The sequence below is a fragment of the Lepidochelys kempii genome, chromosome 21 (genome assembly GCF_965140285.1).
Source record: "Lepidochelys kempii isolate rLepKem1 chromosome 21, rLepKem1.hap1, whole genome shotgun sequence".
Lineage (NCBI taxonomy): Eukaryota > Metazoa > Chordata > Testudines > Cheloniidae > Lepidochelys > Lepidochelys kempii.
Genome location: NC_136400.1, coordinates 2370037 through 2393256, shown reverse-complemented (window position 1 = coordinate 2393256; position 23220 = coordinate 2370037). Strand labels below are relative to the sequence as shown.

At 59.0% G+C, this 23220-nt stretch overlaps 2 protein-coding genes across 6 annotated transcripts in view; one reads left to right on the top strand and one right to left on the bottom strand.

The window, feature by feature from the left end:
• The first annotated feature begins 2406 nt into the window (after nt 1–2406).
• MOV10 (Mov10 RNA helicase) lies at nt 2407–18949 on the top strand. 2 transcript variants are annotated; one of them, XM_073319686.2, is made up of 22 exons: nt 2407–2739; nt 4845–4941; nt 5438–5556; nt 6004–6242; nt 6787–7027; nt 8688–8786; nt 9195–9357; nt 9523–9677; nt 10031–10207; nt 10328–10475; nt 10590–10751; nt 11297–11400; nt 11864–11961; nt 12305–12424; nt 12766–12868; nt 13268–13385; nt 13505–13696; nt 14223–14297; nt 14771–14896; nt 16291–16379; nt 17226–17347; nt 17930–18949. In XM_073319686.2, exons 1-22 carry the CDS (start codon nt 2606–2608, stop codon nt 17977–17979), a joined length of 2931 nt encoding a protein of 976 aa, XP_073175787.2. In that variant the 5' UTR covers nt 2407–2605; the 3' UTR covers nt 17980–18949. The 2 variants fall into 2 exon arrangements, 1 of the variants encoding a protein (XP_073175787.2); XR_012155805.2 differs by lacking the exon at nt 16291–16379.
• Nucleotides 18950–20868: 1919 nt separating this feature from the next.
• Nucleotides 20869–23220, bottom strand: part of RHOC (ras homolog family member C) — a 34231-nt gene continuing 31879 nt past the window's right edge. For 3 of the 4 annotated variants that reach the window (XM_073320365.1, XM_073320366.1, XM_073320363.2), the window contains exon 5: nt 20869–22990. In XM_073320365.1, the coding sequence (XP_073176466.1) occupies nt 22817–22990 (174 nt within the window). In that variant the 3' untranslated portion in view covers nt 20869–22816. The remainder of the gene's footprint in view (nt 22991–23220) is intronic. The other variant, XM_073320364.2, reaches the window with a different exon arrangement.

Sequence of the window (23220 nt, the reverse complement as noted above, 5' to 3'; positions counted from 1 at the left end):
CCCTCCCAGAGCTTGCACCCCTTCCCACCACCCCCCTCCTGTCCCCAAACTCCCTCCCAGAGCCTGCACCCCTCAACCCCTCCTCCTGCACCCCCAGCCCCTGCCCCAGCCCAGAGCCTGCACCCCAGACCTCCTCCCCCGACCCAAACTCCCTCCTAGACCCTGGGGTGGGCTCTGGGCATTCTGGGCATCACCAAAATTTCTACAAACCCACCGCCCCTGTCCTCTCCCTAGGCACAAAATCAGCCTCCTGCCTGCAAGCAAAGGGATCTGCTGCCTGGCCTCTTCCTCTGCTGCCCCTTCCCCGTCCTTCTTCTGAGCCAGGATAACTTCTGTTTCTCTGAGGCAGGGAGCCATCAGCTAGTTTACTCACTTGACTTGCCCAGCCAGTGACTGAGTCACCAGCCTGTTGATTAGGACGCAGCCAGGCTGTGATAGAGGGTTTTAATTTTTCAAAGGCACAGATCATTCTGTGCTGGGGAGTCAAAACTGCAGAGCTGTAAGACAAGCGCAATGTCAGCTGGGGGAGGCTCAAAAGTTGAGGCTCACTCTGCCAAGAGCCCCAGAACAGCAAACGTAGGCCAAGTTCTGCCCTGTCAAGCCAGAGTTATTTCAGTGAAATCGCTGGGGTAGCAGGGTGGCATAGAGGCCTTGCACTCTGATCCTGCACACGCTCATGAGGACGGTCAACACCTGAATAAGTATTTGCAGGGTCTGGGTCCAACTGCTTAAACGTCAAATCTGTATCTAGTGCCCAGGGTATCTAACAGAACCTGTGATTACAAAGCTGCAGAGTGGAGGAGAGGTAGTATGGTCTAATGGCTGGAAGACTGGACTGGGAGTCAGGAGACCAGGGCTATCACTGGCCCAGGCTCTGATCCTGGCTCTGCCACTCACCTGCTGGGACACCTGGGGCTAGTCACTTCCCCGCATCGTGCCTCGGTTTCCACATTTGTAAAATGAGGATAATGATACTGCCCTCCTCCATGAAGTGTTATGAGAGCCACTGATGGAAAGTGGAATACAACAGCTCGGGATGCACTTAGGTGCACAGGAGCAAGCATTGGGGTAGTTAAACTTGGTATGCTATCGAAATAAATTTACAAACATTCTTGGACTGACTCATGGCCAGCAAGATCCAGGTGACTTCCGTCCCAGTGCAGATATTCTTAGCACTTCCACGCTAATATGACAGACGGAGCTAGTTCCGCAGAGTCAGAGCAGCCTGTCTGGAGATATAAAAGGATGCTAGGGGACAGCAGCATCTCCAGACTATAACTGATCAAAAGGAAAGCTAGCCGGAGCTGAAACACACTGTGCCAGGCTGACTAGCAGCCATTATACCCTGGCATCCTGTGGCCACCATAGAGAAGCGATTTCTCCCTGAGACACCAGGGGACCCATTTTCAGAATTCAGGCATTTGCAGAGGTGGCTCAGCCGAGGCGAAGAAGGGGGAAGTAACCCAGCCAAGGTCATCCAGGGAGCAGCCAGCGGCAGAGCTGGGAGGAGAACCCAGCTTCCCCATTACCTCCACTCCCCCCACAACGAACCCACATCAGCTCTGGGCAGGATTGCGCAGTGCAATATTCGCAGGACAGGAGACTCGACTAGTGCAGACCACTACCGCACATCCCCCCAACAACACCGGCTGCCGTGAGCCCATGGGCCCTGCCCCCTGCCCTCTGCCCTGGCTTCCACAGAATACCCAGTTTAGGCCAAGGACTTTGTCCTAATGGTCAGGGCGCTCTGCAGCCTGAGCCCTGCGTAGCTAAAAGAGCCTAAAGCGCCGGGACGAAGGCCCTGGTTGAAAATTCACCCCTCTGGCACAGCAGAGCCCTCACTAATAAGGGAAAAGCTCATCGGGGGGGACTTCCTTGGGGGGCTGCCAGAGACCGTGGCATGATCTCCCCCATGAACCAAGGCCCATCCCAAATGCCTCATCTGCTGCTCCAAGGACAGGCCCATTGCTTTGACCTGCCTTTTCCGAAATAAACAGAGTGCCCTGTATAACATGAATATGAGACAAACCAGCAAGCTCCGAAAGGAGCCCCTGGCCTGCATACAGCCCTCTGCCCCAGGGCAGGCTGAGAGCCAACAGGTGCCTCAGGCACGGGAGCTGGTGTGAGTCCCTGCAGAGAGCAGGCCAAAGCAGCATGGCGGGGCGGGTGCAGCTCTCAGAGGAAGGGGCGCGGTTCTGATTTTGATTCAGAGCTTCCACAGAAAACTTTCCCCAGTCTGGGATGAGCCCTGCCAAGCACTTGCTCTCGCCCTGGCCCCAGGGTTGAGACTTTCTCAGAGCCCTTGAAGAGGAGGTTCCTGAGACTCCCCCCTCCCCCGGGCATTTGCAGCTGCTGCTAGAGGGCCTGGCTCCCTGGACAGTGCTGTTCCCACCCCCAGCCCAGGCAGGGGGCTGTCTCCAGGATGCACATAGCCTCTTTCACTTTCGTTTCAGCCTGCTGAGAGTTTGCTATCATCTTCCCTCTTTGATAAGCACTTTGCTGGCAGATTTCACAAGCAGAAGCCCTGGCCAGGAGCTGCTGAGCCAGGCCGCCCCACAGGACAGGACAAGAGAAGGTCTGGGGGTGAGCAGCGGAGCCAGAGGAGATGCCCAAGTTCACCTTTCGGGAGAGGAGGGAGTTTGGGGATCAGTTTGTGCAGCTCCTAAAAGACACGGGCAGAGAAGCTGTGAGCAGCCGGGAGGCACTAAGGACCATCTACAATCAGGAGTTCAGGACCAGGTAACAGGCAGACCCACAGAGAGGGAGCGGGGTGCGGATGGCTGATCCCTCACTCCAAGAGCGCCCCATTGTCCAGGCCTGTTGCTAGGGAGAACACCTTTGCTCGTCCACATTATCTGGGTCTGGGAGGATTTCTGCTTGGCATTCTGCGTGCAGGGGCTGGGGACAGCTGCGAGCCCCCCTGTATGGAGCATGGCCAGGTGGGATGGGGCCAGCAGGACAGGGGGAGGAAGTTTAACTTAAGGACTGTGGCTGTTGGGAAGCCATCAAACTCCCAAGCAGGGAGAGGAGAGTCTGTGTCGCCCCAGACCAGGAAGGAAACGCACCCCACTCCACTGGGGCTTGCCATTCTGTTAAGATCAAATCCAGGGCAAACCATCTCTCCCCTGGCTGATGGGGTGCAGCCCGGGCCTGCCACGGACCCCGTCCCAAATCACTCGCTAAGTCAGGCCGGAGATGTGAGTGCCTCCATCCTGGCTGGGTGGCAGGAAACAGCATTGGCCGGGGAAGCTGGTCTTCTGCTCAGGCGGACGGCTGAACGGCTCCCTGCGTCCTGGTATGAGATACTGGGCCAGATCCTCACCTGGGGTAGATCAGCACAGTGCCGCTGGCTTTGGCGCAGCTCCAGCCATTGACACAGATGAGGATCTGGCCCATGGCTGAACAACTCAACCCGCCAAGAGGGGCCCCCTGCTTTGGAGCATTCCCCTGCCAGTACAACTAAGTCTGGCCCTGGGCACCTGACAGCCCCAGATAATCACTGACGGGCCAGCCTGCCAAACTATCAGAAGGCAGCTACAAATACATACCCACAAATAAAATACCACCCTGACTTCCCCATCCTGAGCACTTGGGGAGCCGGGAGAGGATGTTTTCCTGAGAGAGGGGCTCTATTCCAGCAGGAATGAACTCAGCTGTTCCTTGGCTGGTGTTCTACAGGGGCCAGAACAGATGCTCACCCAGGCCCATCTGGCCTTGGATCGAGGACTCTGGGTCCTGGGGCTAACTGCTGTGGGGCGGACCTGTCATTGGGCCTGGATGGGAATGAAAGGAGCCCCCGCCAGCTCTCCTCTGCCCCCTCCCCAGCAGCCAGCAGGCTGAGACATGCAGCGCTGGGGGTCCTGCTCCATTCGGATTCAGAGCCGGATTCGACTCATCCCAGCAGTAGAGATGGGCCTTGGAACGGGATGGGGTGGGACAGACACACAAACACCTCCCAGCCCCCAGGGCTTTGGGGTGAGCATGGGCCTGTCCAGGGGGACTAGCACTAGCATGTGTAGTGACAAAGGGATGCCTCTGGCATCAGGGCACAGCGTGGGCAGGCAGCAGGCTCCGGACTGCTCATGGCTGCTGTGCAGCGACAGCCCTGCGCCATCCGGGCCGTGGGGCGTCTGCAGCAGGGGCAGCAGAGTCCAGTGCACACCAAGGCCAGGTGGAGGCAGGCCCCGGGGGCTCAGGCAGGAGCAGGTGGAAGTGTCCTGGGCAAACACTCCTCTGACCCCACCAGGTAAGTGTTGGGCCTGCTGGGAGCTCTGCTCCGGTACCATCCCCTGCATGCCCAGGGCAGCAGGGCGTCTCTGTGGCCCTCGTGTACCGGCCGGCAGCCTTTGCTCCAGCTCTTCAGACCCGACTTTGCAAACACTGAGCAAAGCCGCCAGGCCAGCAGCTGTTGCAGTTGCTGGGGACGGTCACCCCCCAGGGAAGATGCCAGGGCAGGGGAATGGCAGAGCTCGGGGTGCCCATGCTGCGTTCGAGCAATGCCCTGGGGCTCCTGCTGAGTTGCCCACGTGGCAGGCGGTGGTATAGGATTTGGTTGGAGACGACGAAGAGACCCCCCCACTCTCTGCAGTCGGGGCCCCTCTCCCCAGAGCAGAGCACGGCCCTGCTGCTTCCCGGGTGGCAGTGGTACAGAGGGCCAGGGCTGACCCTAGCCCATCGCTCTCCTACCAGAGGAGCGGGGGAATGCTCCTCGCCCCAAACACTGGCATCTCCCTGCCCCTGCTCCTCTCCCTCCTGCATCCTGCCAGCTCAGTCCCTCCCTGGAGACGCACCCCGGGTCTGGGCATCCCGCAGTCACAGACTTTCCTGCTCTGTCATTTCTGCAGGAATGATACGAAGACACCCAACTTCTCCTCCATCCTGTTCACCCTGGGCCAGAGCGGCCGGGCCGAGGTACGGGGAGACTTCGTGCGCTTCTGGAAGGTAGGTGCTGCCCACGCGGACCCCGGCAGGGCTGCTGCATCTCGGCTCCCCTGGCAGACGAGGGCCCGGTTGCCGAGGTCTGTTCCCAACATCCCTGCGCCCTCGGGGAGCCCTGGGGCTGGTGTCTCCTCCCTTGCTAGGGGCAGGACTGTTCCCTGCAGGCCAGAATCCAGGGCTGGGCGGGCTTGAAGTGGCTCAAGCGGTGGGGCTCCCCGTCCCTGGGCAGGCCGATGCACCTACAGCTCTCACTGCTGGGCCTGGCTGCATGTTGAATATGGGGGTGCGAACCGCCGAGCCCGCCACCATCAGCTGGTCCAGGGGAGTGCGCTCCAGCACAGCCCTGGCTCAGCCCTGGGGCCAGCCCAACTGAGCCCACAGGCTTTGTGAGTCCACTCTGCTCCCTGCCCCAGCTTCTCCGGGGCTGCCCTGCCACATGCTGGAAGCCTTCACTCCTCTGCCGGCTCCTACCCGCCGGACAATTGCTCTCCTTCCCCAGGTGAAAAAGAAAGTGAAGGTTACCAACCAGTACTGGACACCCAGGCCAGAGGAGCCCCCCACGGACAGCCAGGAGGCGGGCACTAATCAGTCTCCCCACAGAGGACGTGCCAAGGAGAGGTACCAAAGCCCACCCAGGCACAGCCTGGAACCCCCCTCGCTGTAAGAGCAGCAGGGGCCAAGGGGACAACGAGCCCCTAGGCAGGGGCAGCCCAGAGCAGGCTAAACGTTGGCAGCTCACAGGCTGTTCCTGGGCTCCCCTCCAAGCAGGACGGGGCAACTGGGGGGGCGGGGAAGAAGCAGGAGGGCTGAACAAGGAGTGCCTGCTCCGGCAGCTTTCAGCCCGCTCTGTGGGCCTGAGCCAAATGCCTCTGAAATCGACAGGAGTCTTTGCATCGAGGGCGTTGGCCCAGCCCCAGAGCCCCAGCAGGGTCTGGACCCCGAGGGACTCCTGCCCAGATTCTGTTATAACAAGAGGGAAGCGGCTCCTAGGGCAGCCCCGGCCCGAGGAGACGCAGGCCAGCTGGGACTGTACACGCACATCCAACCCGCACCCTCTGCCCTCAGAGCGGAGTTCATCGGTGGGAAACACAGGGTGGAGATTCTCTCAGAGCACGACCGGGGGAACGGGCGCATCCGCTTCCCTGTTACGCCCAATGAGGCCGCAACAGCCAGCATTTGGGTTCAGAACAACGGCACCGAGGATGTGATACTGCTAGGATACAGAGCGCTTCGGAAGTGGTGCGAGATCACCTTCCACGATGAGAGCAAGGTGACCAGACAGCAGCCCCGGGTGTTGCAGCCAGGTAAGAGAGTCCAGCTTCCCACAGGAGCAAGGTTCTCCTTCGCATCTGGTCCCACACTGACCTTCAGCAAAGCTGTGTGACTGAAACAGCTGCTGCATTCAAGCCAAGAGGTGGCTGCATCACAATAGTGGGCAGTGTATGGTCCTCCCTCTGTACCCCTTTCTCTGCATTGTCCTGGCTCCCCCATCTGGTGCACACAAGTTTGGGGAAGCAAGCATGGTAGGTGCAGTTGCCAAGCCATCTGGGTGTGTGGGTGAGGGTGGCACATAGGGGTGTGGAAGGAGGAACTGCAGGCCTTGCTCACACTCTGCCCTGCCAGTGGACATGGCAGCATAGAGAGCTTCTGAGCACTCTTCTCCCATTCCCCCCCCACACACACACACACTCATGGACAGCCGCCTTCCTGGATGTCTGAGTTAGCGCCAGAGACTTGGCAGAATGTTGCCGTGGGGTGAAATGCCCAGGGCCCCCTGGGAGGGTGAGGGAAGCACGTGGGGACCCCAGAAGGGGGAGCTCCCTGTTCACACATCCCCTTTGACTGCAGGGGACTCTTACTTGATCGAGGCGCGGTGCTTGACTCAGTACTATGGTTACTTCCCCGTCACCGTGCTGTTCGAGTTCACCAAGGAGCAGGACGGGCCCTTCAGCATCGGGCGATTCGTCTCTGCCATAGCCAACAGCCGGCTGGCTGAGCAGCTGGGGCCCACGGCGCCATACAGGCCTTACCAGGCCAACCTGAGGAAGACGGTCACGGTCACCACAGAGGATGGCGTCCCTCCCGACAGGTATGCAGGGGGAGAGTTGGGCCAGGCATCTTGCACCCAGCATCACTGGCTGAAGGGACGGATATTGGTGCAAAATTGGTTTGAAAACCATTCCCAGAGAGTAGTTATCAGTGGTTCAGTCATGCTGGAAGGGCATAATGAGTGGGGTTCCCCAGGGATCAGTTCTGGGTCCTGTTCTGTTCAGTATCTTCATCAATGATTTAGATAATGGCATAGAGAATACACTTACAAAGTTTGCAGACGACACCAAGCTGGGGGGGGTTGCAAGTGCTTTGGAGGTTAGGATTAAACTTCAAAATGATCTGGACAAACTGGAGAAATGGTCTGAAGTAAATAGGATGAAATTCAATAAGGACAAATGTAAAGTACTTCACTTAGGAAGGAACAATCAGTTGCACACATACAAAATGGGCAATGACTGCCTAGGAAGGAGGACTGCGGAGAGGGATGTGGGGGTCATTGTGGAGCATAAGCTAAATGAGGCAACAGTGTAAGTCTGTTGCAAAAAAAGCAAACATCATTCTGGGATGTATTAGCAGGAGTGTTGTAAGCAAGACACGAGACACAATTCTTCTGCTCTATTCCACACTGATTAGGCCTCAACCTGACTATTGTGTCCAGTTCTGGGCGCCACATTTCAGGAAAGATGTGGACAAATTGGAGAAAAAAAAAAGTGCAGAGAAGAGCAACAAAAATGATTAAAGGTCTAGAAAACATGAGCTATGAGGGAAGATTGATAAAATTGGGTTTGTTTAGTCTGAAAAAGAGAAGACTGAGAGGGGACATGATAACAGTTTTCAAGTACATAAAAGGTTGTTACAAGGAGGAGGGAGAAAAATAATTTTTCTTAACCTCTGAGCACAGGACAAGAAGCAATGGGCTTAAATTGCAGCAAGGGCGGTTTAGGTTGGACATTAGGAAAAACTTCCTAACTTTCAGGGTGGTTAAGCACTGGAATAAATTGCCTCGGGAAGTTGTGGAATCACCATCGCTGGAGATGTTTAAGAGCAGGTTGGACAAACACCTGTCAGGGATGGTCTAGGTAATACCTGGTCCTGCCATGAGTGCAGGGGACTGGACTAGATGACCTCTCTATCTTCCAGTCCTATGATTCTATGTGCAGCTGGGATCCAACCCCATTCCCTAGCCGGGGCGAAAGCACCTGCTGGGCTTTCATAGAGCCAAAGGGACTGTTGGCTCGTCTAGTCTGAGCCCCTGGATAGCACAGGCCTGCCCCTACCCCAGCAACCCCAGGGTGAGCCCAGTAACTTGTGTTTGGTTAGAGCATCTTCCAGTCAAGAGCTGGAGAATCCACCACATCCAGCGGCTGATCACCAGCTGTGTTACCCACTGGTACCTTGTTTCCAGTTGGAATTTGCCTGGCATCAGCTTCCAGCCATCGGTTCTTGTTCCACCTTTCTGTGCTAGATGAACGAGCCCTTTAGTTCCCGGTAGTTCCACCCCAGGGAGGTGACCCAGCCACCTCTCCATCTTCTGTGTGTGTGGGGAGGCAGCTGGCTGGAGACCCCAGCCACCCGGGTCCTGAGAGCCAGCATCCCCCTACCTGAGCCCCAGCGCTGGAGTCTGTCCCGCCGGCTGGGCAGGGCGAGGAGCTCACTCCCACAGAGCCCTGCAGTAACCCTGCATCTCGTCTGCCTAGCTCCCAGCACCCCGAGCTCGAGCAGGTGATCCCGCTGGACTTCTACAACTACTCAAAGGACCTGAAGGATACGGTCAGCGCTGAGCGCAGCAGGCTGCAGTGAGTGCTCGTGGGAGTGGGGGTGGGGGGATCATCCTGCTTACACCGCACTGGTGGCCTCATTGCCCTCCCAAGGAAGAGCGCCTTGCCCCGCACAGCCATGGGGCCCAGCACCCCTTAGCCAGAAGCCCCCCTTAGGTGAGCTGCCCAGAAAGCAGGGCCCCAGGAGCAAGCTCAGTATTCCAGTGGTTCCTGGCGCTGGGGCCAGGCAGGGATTCCTTCTCCCAGACACTAAGCCACAGAGACTCATGGCAGCCTTTACTGCCGCTGCTCGCCCCGCCCCTTGCCTCTGAGGCCCTGCCACGCTGCAGGGCACCTGGAGCTTGCTGCCTCGTCTGTCGTGCCGCGAGTCCACCCCTGCTGTGCCCGCGAGGTCAGGATAACCTCTGGCTGGCCCTGGCCCTGCAGGAAGTCCCTGGCAGCCAGGCTTCAGTTTGAGAACTACCAGGAGAAGTTCCAGCTGCTGCTGCACCTGGAGGAACTCCAGATGGAGGTGGACATCCGGCGTTATGACATGCAGGGTGCCCCGATGGTGAAGGACGCTCAGAACAAGAGGCTGCTCATCCTGGAGGTGAGAGCCAAGGCCTGGTGGCAATGCATGTCCCTGCAGCCTGCCCCCTCCCTGCACGTCTGGGCTGCCAGTATGGAGGAAGGGGCCCGCAGGAGGGTTGGCTGCCAGGGGAGCACAGCCAGGCATGCTCCCCGCTGAGCTGCCCCTTCTCTGCTCTGTCCCTAGGTCCCCGGCGTGGCAGAGAACCGCCCGTCCGTGCTGAAGGGCGATCACCTGTTTGTCACCCCCAGCGACCAGCGCACCTTGCCCCAGCATGTCCAGTACAAGGGCTATGTGCACGCCGTGGAGCTGGAGAGGGTCAAGCTGGGCTTCTCCCCGAAGTGAGTTGCGCCCGTGTCCCTGGGGGTCTCGGGCCAGCCCCCGGGGCTGGGAAAGCTGGGCCCTGACTGGTGGCACCAAGTGGTCTGCGTGGAACAAGACTGGAGGGGCTCGGGCCAGGTCCAAGGCAGCTGCATGATGCAAGCCAAGCAGCCCCTGCTGTTAGCACTGATGGGTGACTGCCTGGGGGAGTGCAGCAGAGGGGGAGGTGCTGTGCTGTGGGGTGCAGGAGTGCCAGGCTGAGCAGGGGTGGGAGTGGGAACCACGCGCAGTAGCGGGGAGGGTGGGACTGGGCAGGACAGTGCCTGGGGAGGGGTGCCTAGCGCTCTGTCCAACCCTGTTCACTCTTTTTCAGCCTGCTGAAGAGCTTCGTGAATAACCTAAAGTTCGATGTGATCTTTACCTTCAACCGGCTGCCACTGCGGGTGCAGCACAGGGCCGTGGAGCTGGCCAAGAAGAGGAACCTGGGTGACATCCTCTTCCCATCCTTCTCATACGGAAAGTCCCTCCTCCCCGAGGGAGGCCGGCTCAGGTGAGTGCCTGGCTTCAGAGGAGAACCACTCTGAGGGCTGGCTGTGTGGGGAGTGGGGTGGTCACACGCAGCAGGGCCTGGTCTTCCCCTCAGCACCTGCCCGGCTCCATTTCCCCTCAGGCTGTTTGACCGGAGCCTGGAGACCAACCAGGAGCAGTGCGACGCTGTGCGGCAGATCGTGACGGGGATGGCCAGGCCGGCACCATACCTCATCTTTGGGCCGCCAGGGACCGGCAAGACCGTCACCATGGTGGAGGCCATCAAACAGGTGAGGAGATCCCCTGGCTTCCCAGTCCAGGGCAGTCAGCCGGCCCACAGCCCCTCTCTCCCCTCTGTATCCATTTCCTCCCGCCTGGGCTGCTAAGCTCTTCCTCGTTCTCAGGTGGTCAGCTGCCTGAAGGACTCCCATATCTTGGCCTGTGCACCCTCCAACAGCGCCTCAGACCTGCTCTGCCAGCGCCTGATGAAACACCTGGACAAGGGCAGCATCTATAGGGTCAATGCCAGCAGCAGAGACTATCGCCAGGTGCCGGAGGAGATCAAGGTACGTGCACCCCTGGCACCCCAAGAGGCACCCAGAGAGACATCGCCCGTGGAGCTGGGCAGGAACTTTCCTCTCTGAAGGATTTTATGAAGCCCTTTAGCATACTTCAAATTTTCCATGGGAAAACTGAAATTGGGGGTGGAAATCAGTTTTGCGTTGGGAAAAATAGACAGGGCAGCCTGCCTGGAAGGCTCCTGTGAGTTTCACTTTCCGCAGACAGGCACAGAGTGAAATTGAGGACAGCTTCCCAGGCAGGCCTCTCCCAAGCCGAAAAATGCCAATTCAGGACAAAAGTTTTTTTCAAAACTGTCATTTCCTTGTGGGAAGGGACTTCCATGTTCCAGCAGCTGTAGTCACCTCCCCAGGCTGCACGGTCGATAGGGGTCCCTGCCCTCCCTGCAGGACCCTCAGGTCACCAGCCAAGACGCACATGCCACTCCCAGTTAGCTCAGGGCTTTCTGGGGGGAGGCGTGTCTGCCCCCAACTTCCCCAAGGGAAACAAGCTCCGATCCCAGACCTTGTCTAAATGCTGTTGGTGTTCGTAGCCCTGCTGTAACTGGGACGATGCCCAGCAGTGCCATGTGTACCCAGGCAAGGAGAAGCTGCAGCACTACCGGGTCATCATCACCACCCTGGTGACAGCAGGAAGGTAGGAGGGGCCCGGTGCAAACCCCACTTCTGAAGACTGCGACTGTGCTGGGGGAGCACAGTAGGGATGCGACTGGGGGATACCTGGCTATGCTGGGGGAAGAGAAGGGAATTCTTTGGGTAGGGTTTACCGGGGGAAGAGGCGTAACAGAGAGATGTGGGCAGGGGCTGACCGGAGGGGGCACAGGACGGAGGCACATCATCAGGCCGCATTGGTCACTTTCTGTAAAAGGGGAGAGCCATCCCCTCAGACTCCAGGGGAGGAGTTCTCCCCATGCCCAGCCCTGGGCATGGCCATGGAAGCCCCTGCTCGGTGGGGAGGGGGCATTGCCAGGCTCAGGAGGGGGCCAGCGGCATGGCAGGTCCTGCAGAAGGCCTCGGTGGAGCAGTCTGGCTATGCAGGTGGCAGGGCAGGGAGCCAGCGCTGTACAGGCTTGTTCACTGCCTCTCCCTCTCCCCTGCAGGCTGGTAACGGCCAGCTTCCCTGAGGGCCATTTCTCCCACGTCTTCATCGACGAATGTGGCCACGCGGTGGAGCCGGAGAGCCTGGTTGCCATCGCAGGTGAGTAGGGATCTGGGGACAGGAGCACTGCACCCCCAGGCATCACCTCATCCACCCTACCCCGCACGCCCGGGGCCTTGGACCCGGCCGCCTCACTCCTGCTCAGACAGATGGCCAGCGCCTGGGGCTGGCCAGCACTTGCTCCTGGCGGTGGATTCTGGGTCCTGCATGCAGCCCTTTCTCTGCGCTGTAAGCTTGGGGGAGCCCCTCCCGGCTGCTTGAGGCAGCTACAGCCGTGATGAGGCCCTTTACCGGCTCCTCACTGTGCGGGGATCAGTCAGCGACCTGCCTGGGCAGGGGTCTCCTACCCCGCCCAGCCGCCTCAGCTGTCTCTCTGCCCCAGGAATTCTGACAGCGATGGACCAGGAGACCAACACCAAGGCGGGGCAGCTGGTGTTGGCGGGAGATCCCAAGCAGCTGGGTCCAATCCTGAGGTCCCCATTGGCCATCGAACACGGGTTAGGTGAGTGGAACAGAGGGCGAAGGCACCGGGTGGAGAGCAGGGAGTTCTCAGACATGCTGATCTGCCCCACTCTTCTGGGCTCGGGGGCCATCTGGCTTTGCACAGCCACTGCAATAGCATGTTAGTGACCCTGGGCGCCTCTGGAGAACAGGGAGAGGCTCGCTCTGTGATAGGCGGGTGAAAGTCTCCCCCAGAGAGCCACTGAAGCTCCTGCCCCCTGCCTCCTGCTCAGAGAGGCCCAGGCCAGGCTATGACAAGCCTGACTCCGTGGGGCCGCTCGTAGGGGGCACAGTCCCAGGCCAGGGGGTTGCTGGTAACCGGGGCATTGCTCTCTCTTGCAGAGGTCTCGCTGCTGGAGAGGCTCATGCTGCACAACTCCCTATACCAAAAGGGAGCCAAGAGCTACGACCCGCAGTTCGTCACCAAGTTACTGAGGAACTACAGGTGCTGTATCCGCCCCCCCGGGACCGACGCTGTGGCATGCGGGCGCCGGGGGGGCTGTCAGAGCCGGGCTGCCAGCAGCAAAGGCTTCCAGCCCCCATTCTGCTGGCTCAGCCTGGGAGGCTTGTGTCTGTCCATTTCTCTGATACCCACCTGCCTGGCGTGGGGCTCATTTAATCGTCACCCAAGGGCAAGAGACCTTGGACGGAGCAACCTGGATTCCTGGGTTCTGCCCTCCCTGCCCGGAAGCCCGGCCATGGCCACTCTGTGCCCAGAGCAGAGGTTTCTGGGGCCCTTCCTGTTGCTGGTGAGCGGGGAGGGGGCCTCAAGGCTGCTGCAGTGTAGGCGGGTCTGAGGAGCAGCCGAGCACCCCCGGCAATGCTGTCACGGCTTCTTCCCCAGGTCCCACGCCGCCCTCCTCCAGATCCCCAACCAGCAGTTCTACGACGGGGAGCTGCAGGAGTGCGCCGACCGCCTCCTCAGCTATTCCTACTGCACCTGGGAGGAGCTGCCTACGCAGGTGAGGGTGGGGCGGGGAGCAGGCACCCAGCCTAGCCCCCACCCCGGGCAGGGCAGCGCCAGGCGCCCCTGCTGGCCATGGGGCTAGCTGCAGCCCTGACCGTGGCACTCTCCCTCCAGGGCTTCCCGATCATCTTCCACGGAGTCTCCGGGGAGGACCAGCGAGAGGATAACAGCCCCTCGTTCTTCAACACGTTGGAGGTCGAAACCCTGGTCACCTACCTCAAGAAACTGCTGCAGAGTCAGGGCAAGCAGGGCCGCTCCAGGATCTCCCCCAAGGAGATCGGTATCATCTCCCCCTACAGGAAGCAGGTGAGATGCAGCCCAGCCCCCAGGGCTGCCTTCCCCACACATCACATGCCCTGCAGAGGTGCAGGCAGCCCAGCCCTGAGCACCCCCATCCCAGGCTCCTTAGCCCCACATGCCGTCGCCCTGCTGCACCCCATCAAGCTCCACTCTCTGCTGAGTATCTGGAGGGAGTGCGCAGTGCCCCGTGTGGGGGAGCCCCCGTGGGGCAGGGGCCAGGAGCCCTGGGGAATTGCCCCAGATGGAGGGACCTGCCGGATGGGGCTGGGGAACCCCAGTGGTATTCTCTGGCCAGTTGCATCGGAACAACCTAGAGCAGGAGCCTGCCCGGCACTTGGCTGAGGGGTCGAGGGTGTTATCTCAGAGAGATGGCGGAGACCGAACAGGAGGGTTAGGGCGGGACCCAGTGGCCAGAGGCAGCTGGCCATCACAAGGGCGTACAGGCTATGAGAGGAGCGATCACGGGGCTGGGAGCCAGGAGCTCCTGAGGGCGCCAAGCGTCCCATCCACTCCTCCCTCGTCCCTTCCCCAGGTAGAGAAGATCAGACTGGCCATCACGAAAATAGACCAAGACCTGATGAACCTCCCGGACATCAAGGAGCTGAAGGTAAGTCCCTCCCTCCCCCCCATCCCTCTGGCCGCACCTGGAGTAACGGCTGTGGCCCGGCAGCCACGCCCAGCCTGATGCCAGACTGTCCCAGCTCAGCAGTGGGACTCGCTTGGCGCTGGGCCGGGGGGCAGCTCTCCGCCAGCAGACACCAGGCCAGCCTGGGGCCCCCCATCCCTTGGGCTTGGAGGGCAGAGTGCTCCGGCCGTGCGGAGAAGCCAGCAGCGCAGCTGTGGGCTGCCTCTCCTTTGTGAGCCCTGCAGCCGGCGTGCTGGGGCGAGACAGGCTCCGTCCTGCTCCCCCATCGGCCAGAGTCACAAGAGCAGGGGAGGAGGTTGGGGGGATGCTCTGCCCCACAGGGTCCCTTCAGAGCAGCCGAGGGAAGGGCCCCCTGCACAGCTGGGGGAGGCGGGGGGGGTGTGAGGGAGGCTGCCAACGGGGGATGGAGATCCCTGCCCTCTGCTCCCGGCTAGGTGGGCTCGGTGGAGGAGTTCCAGGGCCAGGAGCGGCGTGTGCTCCTCATCTCCACCGTGCGCAGCTGCACCGAGTACCTCAGCATGGATGAAAAGTTCAAACTGGGCTTCCTCAAGAACCCCAAGGTAGGCCCCCTGCCCCTGCTGCCCCAGCCTGGCCCCGAGGAGACTGTGGAGCCCTGAGGGCAGTCATGGGCTCTCAGCCGGGGTGCAGAGCTGCCAGCCATCCCCACCCCATCTTCCTCACTGCCCACCCCCTCACCGCTCCCCCCGGTTTCACAGGCCATGGCTGATTCATGGCATAAAATAAACTATGGGCTGCTTTGCTGCCATGGACAGGAAGTGTGCGCTAGTGGGCAGAGCAGGGCCAGGACTCTGGGTCCCATTCCAGGCTCTGCTAGTGACCGTCTGCAGGACCTCAGGTAACAAATCAAAGCCCCCCCCGCTCCATCCAAGGCCCCAGCCACACAACCCTTCCCCCAGCGCACAGAGCCTGCCCTGGGGACAGTGTCAGGGAGAGACCACTCCAGGGGCACGGGCCACTAGCCCCAGGACAGGAGGGCAGGTGAGGCTGCTCTCGCAGTGGGGCCCGTTCCCTAGCTCCCGTGTGGCAGTCGGGGGAATGGTGCAAGATCTAGAACCCCACGGCTCGGGCATTCCCCGCCCTGCGTCCAAAGCCTGGGGCAGAGCCGGCTCCCACAGGGCCAGGCTGCTTAGCACCCAGCATTCAGGTCAGTCCCGCAGGCCTGGCCTCCCACACCAGCTCCCCACACTGGGGAGACAGGAATCCTCCCTGCCCGCCAGGGTCTCTGCTCACCTTGGGTCAGCTGCAGCTGCTTGGCCAAGGGGCCGAACGTCCGGCAGAGCCTAGAGCACTTGCACCAGCTGACGCAGACTGTGCCTGGCCCGGGTAGGGTGCTCTGGCCCTGTGGCTTGTCAGAACCACTTGCTCCAAAGCCTTCCTCGGCCTGAGCCTCATCATCTGTGACGAGCGAGCGCTGATCCCAGCAGAGCCCTTCCCCACTCCGCTTCCTGCCAGAGCGGGGGCACCTGTGGAAAGGAACACCCTTTAACCCTTCCTGGCTGGGCAGGAGGCGGGGCACGTGCGGAGAGCCCTTCTGCCCCCCACACGGTTGTGTGCCAGTCTGGCCAAGCGGGAGGCAAAGGCTGTGACCAAACATAGCAGAGCGGCACTCGGGCCAGCCCTTCTCAGGACACAGCGTTCCCTGCGGGTGCAGTGCCACTGGTGTAGACAGGGCTCGGACTATCAGCTAGCCTTGCTCAGAGCTAGTCCAGGCAGCCACAGTGAAACCCAGCTGAGGCCAGCCAGCTGTGGGACTGCACCCTGGGGAATCACAGATCCTGGTCTGGACACTGCCCCACCCCTCCCATTAGCCCACTGACAACCAGAAAGCGCTGGGGCTAGGGACCAGCCCTAGAGCTGTGGGGCAGGGCAGTCTGGGCCGGCTCCCCTGCCCATCCTGGGCGCCGAGGGGCCTCATCCTGCTCTCTCTGTTTAGAGGTTCAATGTGGCCATCACCAGAGCCAAGGCTCTGTTAATAATCGTGGGCAACCCGGCCGTGCTTAGCAAGGATCCTCACTGGAACACGTAAGTTGCATCCTGCAGCCTCCTCCTTCCTGTCCTCTGCCTCTTCCCAGGGCCCAGGGGGCTCCCCGTCCCTCAAACCACGTGGACCCCTCCTCCGGCCTGAAACGCAGCGCCCCATTCGCAGGGGTTAGCACCTTCGGGTGGCTGCTCAGACACCAGCCTGTGACCGGGCCCCCGGTGATGGGACCCGCTCTGAGGTGACGAGGGGAGAGGAGAGCCGGCACTGGGCTGGGAAGCTAGGCTGGGAGATCTGGAGGTGGCAATACACTTCCCTTGGGATCAGGATGGAGCCAGTGACCTCACAGCGTGCGGGGGGCAGGGACACACCATCTTTTGAAGGAGACGTTTAAACCCTGTTCCAAGCCCTTGCTACTTGTGGTCGTTAAAGACCTCAGGGCACTTTCTGTAAGCTAGGGATGAGTGCTGGGATCCTGGTGAAATCCCAGCCGGGCTGTCACCCTTCTGCCCAGTCGTTAGGACAGAAAGGGGAGTGTTGCCCTGCACGGCTGCCCCCCAGAGGTGGCTGCAGAACTTGGGGACGGTCGTGCCTGTGGAAATGCAAGATGCCGCTGGGCCCAGAATTGCAGTGGTCGCTGCCCGCAGCACAGAGACAGGTCAGGCCCTTCATCCTCCATTGCTGGCCCCAGGCCTGCTCTGGGCAGGGCCTGCTGGCTCTGGCCGGGTGCTCTCAGGAGTGGGTTGACCGTGCCATTGGCCTTTCTCACACAGGTTTGCAAGCTGCCCAGCAGGCCCCCCGCCGAGGCGGGCCATGCCCAGCGGGCTCTCCCTGCACTGAGGAGGTGGGCCATGCCCAGTGCTAATGGGCACCTTTGGTTGTACCTGCAGGTTTCTCAGGTACTGCATAGCGAAGGGTGGGTACACGGGGTGTCCCTACACTGAAGAGAGCACGGAAGAGGATGCCCTTGTGGATGAGCTTAGCTCTCTCTGCTTGAGCACGCAGTCACCAGGTAAGAGCAGCACAAGCTTGCATCCAATCTGGGTCCGACAGGGCAGCCCTCTCCCCAGCTCTTTGGGAGGGTGGGGGCCAGGGGGGTGGGATATGGCCTGGCTGCAACAGCATTTTGGGGCCCAGCAGCATGACTTGTGACTCAGCTATGCCCTCTGGTGTCCCGCTGACAGGCCCAGCATGTGGGGGGGGGAGCAGCGGGGGCTGGGGAACACAGGTGTACGTTTATGCAAAGCAGACAGCCGCTGCTCTGTGCAACGAGTTTGGTGGGTCTCAGCCTAGGTCCGCGTTGGGCCGGCAATCACTTCCCAGAATCCCCCTTTAGCCTGGCTCTGGCACCCCCTTGTGGGCAGCCTTGGGAGAGTGTCCATGCCCCTGTTGCACCTCTCTGGGGTCTCTCAGGCAACTGCAGGCTCCTGCCCCTGCCACCAGCCCTGACCGCCTTCCAGAGAAAGGAGGGAGCTGAGGGGTACTCTGCTCACCCCCTCCTGTGCCCTACACAGACGTTGCCCTGCTCCCCACCCCCAGCCTTCCTGGGCGCTGCTCTGCTCCCCCCTCACAGCCGGCCGGCGTCTCTCTACAGGGAGCCACATCCAGCAGCAAGTGGAGCCAGCGTGGAGACACGAGCACTGAGGCATCACCTGCAGCTCGTCCTACTGCCATGTCAGCACCAGCGGGGCGTCTCCTGCCTCGCTCTGCAACCTCCCGTCGCCCTCTGTCTGGTCCCCTCAGCCACCTCGCTTGCTGCCGGGGGCTTTCCAAGCACCCCGGGGCGGGGCAGCGGAGGGGAGCAATGCAGGGATTGAACTGGGAGCGTAGACCCGACCCTACCCCCTATCCCAACGCCCCCCTCTCACATGGACCCAGCCCCGACTCCTACCCATTAGCCTGGTCGATGTAGGATCTGAGCCCAGCCCTGAGGCCCGCTCGCTAACCTGAGCCAGTGCGATTCTGTAAACTCTTGGAAGCACAAGGGCAGCTGGACACAGAAACTGGTCTGCTTGGCCGTGTGAGGAGTTTGTTTGCACCCTCTCTCCCCTTTCCCCTCTCTGGCCGCTGTCAGGACGGGGAGCTGAAGCAGGAAGCTCTGGCTGTTTGCTGACATTGCCACACAATGGCTTAAACAACGATTTCACGTCCAATTTTTGAAAAATGACACTTTAAAAAAAAAAATCCCACCCCGTGGCTAACCTGACCGGCCTGAACTGGCACTGCAGAAACCCAGCCCCCCCAGCAACGGCGAGAGCGCCTCCTCTAGGGCTCACCTTTTCCACCCATGGAAACCTGTTTTTGAAAATCAAAATTCCCAGCTACTGGTCAACTGACCCCGCTCCTCTGAGCTGGAGCCGTTTCCAGAACCCAGCGGCAGGGCCTGGAGCTGCTTCCAAGGGGCTGGCTACAGCCCTGCTCAGGTGTTGCGGTGATGCTGAGTAACTGCTGGTTCGCGCTGGGGACCAGCTGGGCTGTAACTCCTGACCAACAGGCCCCGTGCAATGGTGCTTCCAAAATAAAGGGTGAGAGGAAAACACTGTGGTGCTTGTCTGTACAGCTCTCAAGCAGTGCCTCGGCTGTCCCTGGGCAGCTGGGCACTGCTCCCAGGGGACGGGGGAGCCGGATTCACGGGCGGAGCACAATGCAGCTGGCAGAAGCCGAGGCAGGGGGCAGTGCTGGGCACTGTTTACAGGGGAGGGATAGTATGAAGCTGGGGGACAGGACAAATATGTTCCCCCTTCCTGGAGCCGCACACGAGTCTCTAGAGGCTTAGGAGATAAACCTGGGCTCATGGCAGGGGCAGAGGTAAAGTAGGCAGGAATCATGTAACCAGGTGTGTTCATTTCTGTGGAAAGAAAACTAAGCAGGAGCCATGCCAGGCCTTTCCCTTCCCGGCCTTGTCTCAGCCTGAGAGAGAATCTCTCTTAGCCTCCCTCCCGCTCAGCTGCAGTTTGCAGTCTGGCTGGGGCTGAGCGGGCCGCTCTTTGCACCCTTCACAGCCCCATAACTCAGCTAGTGAATTATGGGAGCAGCAGATGCATGGGGTGCTGAATGAGGCACCCCCAGCTGAGCCCCAGCCCCTTCCCTTGCTGGTTGAGTGCCTGCCAGGCAGAGACAAAGTGGGAAGGGGGAGTGTTTTGCTTCCACAGGACTGGGCTCTGGCGCATCTCCTGGCTTTTCGCTAGCCCAGGCCCTGGCGCTCAGCCGAACGTGGATACCATCCATTGGCTGGAGGGAGTTCAGAGTCTGGTGAGGGATTCCCCGGCCGGCCATGTCACTCCTCTGGGGCTCAGCTGGAATGCCAAAGCCTGTGTCTCCCACGGAGGAGAGGTGTTAGGAAGAAGGAATTGAAGTGGCAGCAGTAAGGGGAAGGGGCACTGGTTTTCCAGCTTGTGTGCAATGACGGGCTGTTCACAGCAGCTCCCCGTCTGCGACTGGAGAAGTCTCACTTGACAAGCATGTTGAGTACAGCATACAGCACTGTGTCACGCATCAGGCAAGGCTCAGCAGCTCTCCAGTGTCACTCTCACGGCTAGCTCCCTGGGGCCAGTGACTTGTGAAAGGAGAAGGCACCCGCTGCAGTTGGGTTTAGCAGCAGCACGTGTAGCCATAGCTGAGCTAGGCAGCACCGACAGCAGGGACTCCAGCATGGCCACACCAGCCTACCTCGGGTCCTCCCACGGGCAGCAAGCCCCACTGCAGTGTGCTGCGATGGGCACCAGGCTGGTCACCGCTCTCACAGCGCCAGTTCAGCTGTAGGGGGAGACCCTTGCTGGTAAGAGGCTTTGGCTCATGGGATGTTTATGTTGAGCAGCAGTAGTTAGGGAGCACAGGATCTCTTTCCTTTGCTCACAGCCCTGAACTCCCCTTCTCCCAAAGCCCTAGAGGAGCTGTGCATGGCCCACCGCAGACTAGGAATATGCTGCTCTACGGGAACAGGCATCCAAACCAGATGGGGGGTGGGTAGTCAGGCTCATCTCAGACAGTTCACAAATAATTAGCCCCCAAATGGGCAGGGGAGGTTATCTGAGACTAACCCAGCTCTGACAGCGCATTCATTCACCCATGCAGCAGACACACAAAGGTATCAGGTTTGCCTTACACTAGGCATTTGTACTGCTTTCTATCTCCACTCCTGCTGGCCACAAACAGGACAGGCCAACAGAAAGGGCTGTACTGTTCCCCAAGGTGCGTTCTGGGCATGATGCAATGTGGTATTTCTTCATTTCAAACATCCTTCTTCTCTCTGCTCAGAGGGAGGAGAGAGGACAAAGTCCTGGTGCCCACAAATCCTGTCAAAGATCCCCTACTCTAAACCTGACATCTTCCAAACATTCAGGCTCACGATTAAAGCAGGCAACAGCATCAGGATGCTCCAGGTCTATTTGCCCGGCCTGAACGTACATGTGCATTTGCTCCCCCTGCTCAGTGTCGGGGAACTAGGGAGCATTTCTAGAGTGTGGACAGAACGTTCCAAGAGCCCGGTTTTCAATCAGAAAATGCCATTTCACAAAAACAAGACTGCCTGGGGGAATGCAGCTGCTGGTGAAATTTTATTGAGAAAATGTCAGAATGAAGTGTTGTGACGGTGCCCAAATGTCCCAACTGACATCAAATCGGAACTGCTCTTTTTTTAAAAATCACTTTTTGAAACAGTCAAAATTGTAACAATGTTTTGACTTTACCAAAGGGTTTTTATCAGTCGAAAAGTCGGGTTTGGTTTTTCAGTTTAGTTTTGTAGAAAGTTTCAAAGTGTTTTATTTGTTCCAATGCGGAAAAGGGAAGAGATTTCGGTTTCCCTATCTCATGTGAGCATTGGGTGAAACCCCATTGCAGAAACCGCTGGCGTACTGGGGAGTTCCCAGCAGAGAATCAGCATGAGGTGTTGCAGACGATAACCACTTTTAGCTGTGCAGAACAGACACACACTGTGCTTCTTAGGGAAGAAAGCTGAGCCACCCCATTTCCTATGGCCCAGCCTGGAACAGCGTTTACATAAGCACTCTGACCAAACCACTCATGACATTTCCTTTTGCATTTCGTCATCATGGAACTCGCCTCCCCAGAGCAGCTCAGCTGTTCGGTTTCCGTAACGTGCCCGAAGTGCTCAACCCCTGTTCTGGCAGGGGATGTAGAATCCTCCCATCCCTCCCTTCTTAGTTGTAGCTGGGCATCCTCCCCTCGGCCTGACAAGGCAGAGGTGGGGAACCTCAATCAAACAGGGTGATTAGAACTAGGGCTTGAAAGAAACTGAAAGATGCAATAGGCAGCCTTTGCCCCTCTCCAGGCCATTTGCAGGGCGCTCAGGGTGCATTAATGAACACCAGCCTGTGAAGCAAGTAGTTCTGACTCTTATTTTGCAAACAGGGTGGCCGAGGTAGGAAGCACTGTGCCTAAGGTTAGGCAAGTTATGGACAAAACCATTGAATTTCGTCCACAAGAACCAAGAAGTCCTGACTGGCAACTCCCTGCTCTAGCCCCTCAAGCCAGCTGCATGGCACGGGGATAAATGAAGACCATCCCCAGGAAGCTAGAGGAGAGGGGAGCAGGAGACCCGAGAGGTCTGTGTGCATGGGGCAGAATAATGGTGCACAAGCGCTAAGTTACGGTTATTAAAATGCCAATTTGCATTTATTCTCCCAACTATGCATTTTAATGTACAAGACGACCCAGCCAATGGTTATTTTACAAGGCCGTACTTTACTTAAAGAGGGTAAGAGGACACCACCACAGGGCAGGTCCAAGGGGAAAGCACAGCAGAGGGCATTTCTGAGAGCAGCAGAGCACAGCTCCTTGCAAAGCACTAGTGGAATTGGGCAAGGCTCTGAGTACAGACAGAACAGAGACTGCTTTGGTGAGTCTGTGTACAAAATGCAGGTGGGTGTGCTGTACACCTTAACCAGAGGGAGAATCCAAACCCCCCTGGAGCTGGAGCCGCTGAACATCTTGGCTTGGAGAGAAAAACACAACCAGGATTCCAGGACAGGAACACACACCCACAGGCAAGGATTAGAACAGACTGTGTCAGAGCTTCCTTATTGTGCAGAGTCTAATGGAACAGTATGAAGGCAGAGATTAAATGTTGCAGAGAATCTGTACAGAGCATCAGACAATAACAGGGGATGAGGGATTAGTATAAAATGGGACTGAAGTACAACACTGAGAGCTACTCAAATGCACTGTATGGTGTATACAAAACAGAAGTGTCTGCCGAAGACGTTTGGCCCTTCAGAGCCCAGGACCGGCTTAGGAGGACAGTCCACGCATGGCACAGAGAAGCAGCACTAGATGCCTCCCCGTACGTGCTTCAGGTAGTGGGTTTTGGGCAGTGGGGTGCAGGCCACATTGTATTCTCTAGACATCAGACCTAACAGCGCTTTTCCCATCCTGTACCCCGTTCACACACATGGGAGGGGGGGTGCAGGAAAAGACAGATACAGTACAGATGGCAGTCACCTTCTTCACGGGCATTGCCGCTTTACAGGAGTGGGCAGCCTTTACGCTTCTTGTTTTTCCTGACTTGTAAGCCGGCCCGAGTGGCCATCTCAAAGACTTCCCGCACGCCATCCTTCGTCTTGGCAGAGCACTCGAGGTATCCAAAGGCGTTGATTCTGTTAGCCATGTCCCTCCCTTCCTCCGGCTTCACTGGCTCCTAAGAGTCATTACAAAATAAACCTTCAGAATGCGGAGTTAAGCAGGCCAGACATGCAGTCAGAGAGGCGCCGCATCTCTAGGTACTGATACAACCATGACTACTCCTATCTGAGTGCCTCCCTCTGTGGAGGAGCAGCTAGGATCGTCTCTGGAAATGCTTTAATATCCTGCACCTCTCAGGGACTGGGATTCTGCTGGAACGTTAACAAGGCAACAACAGCAGTCAGT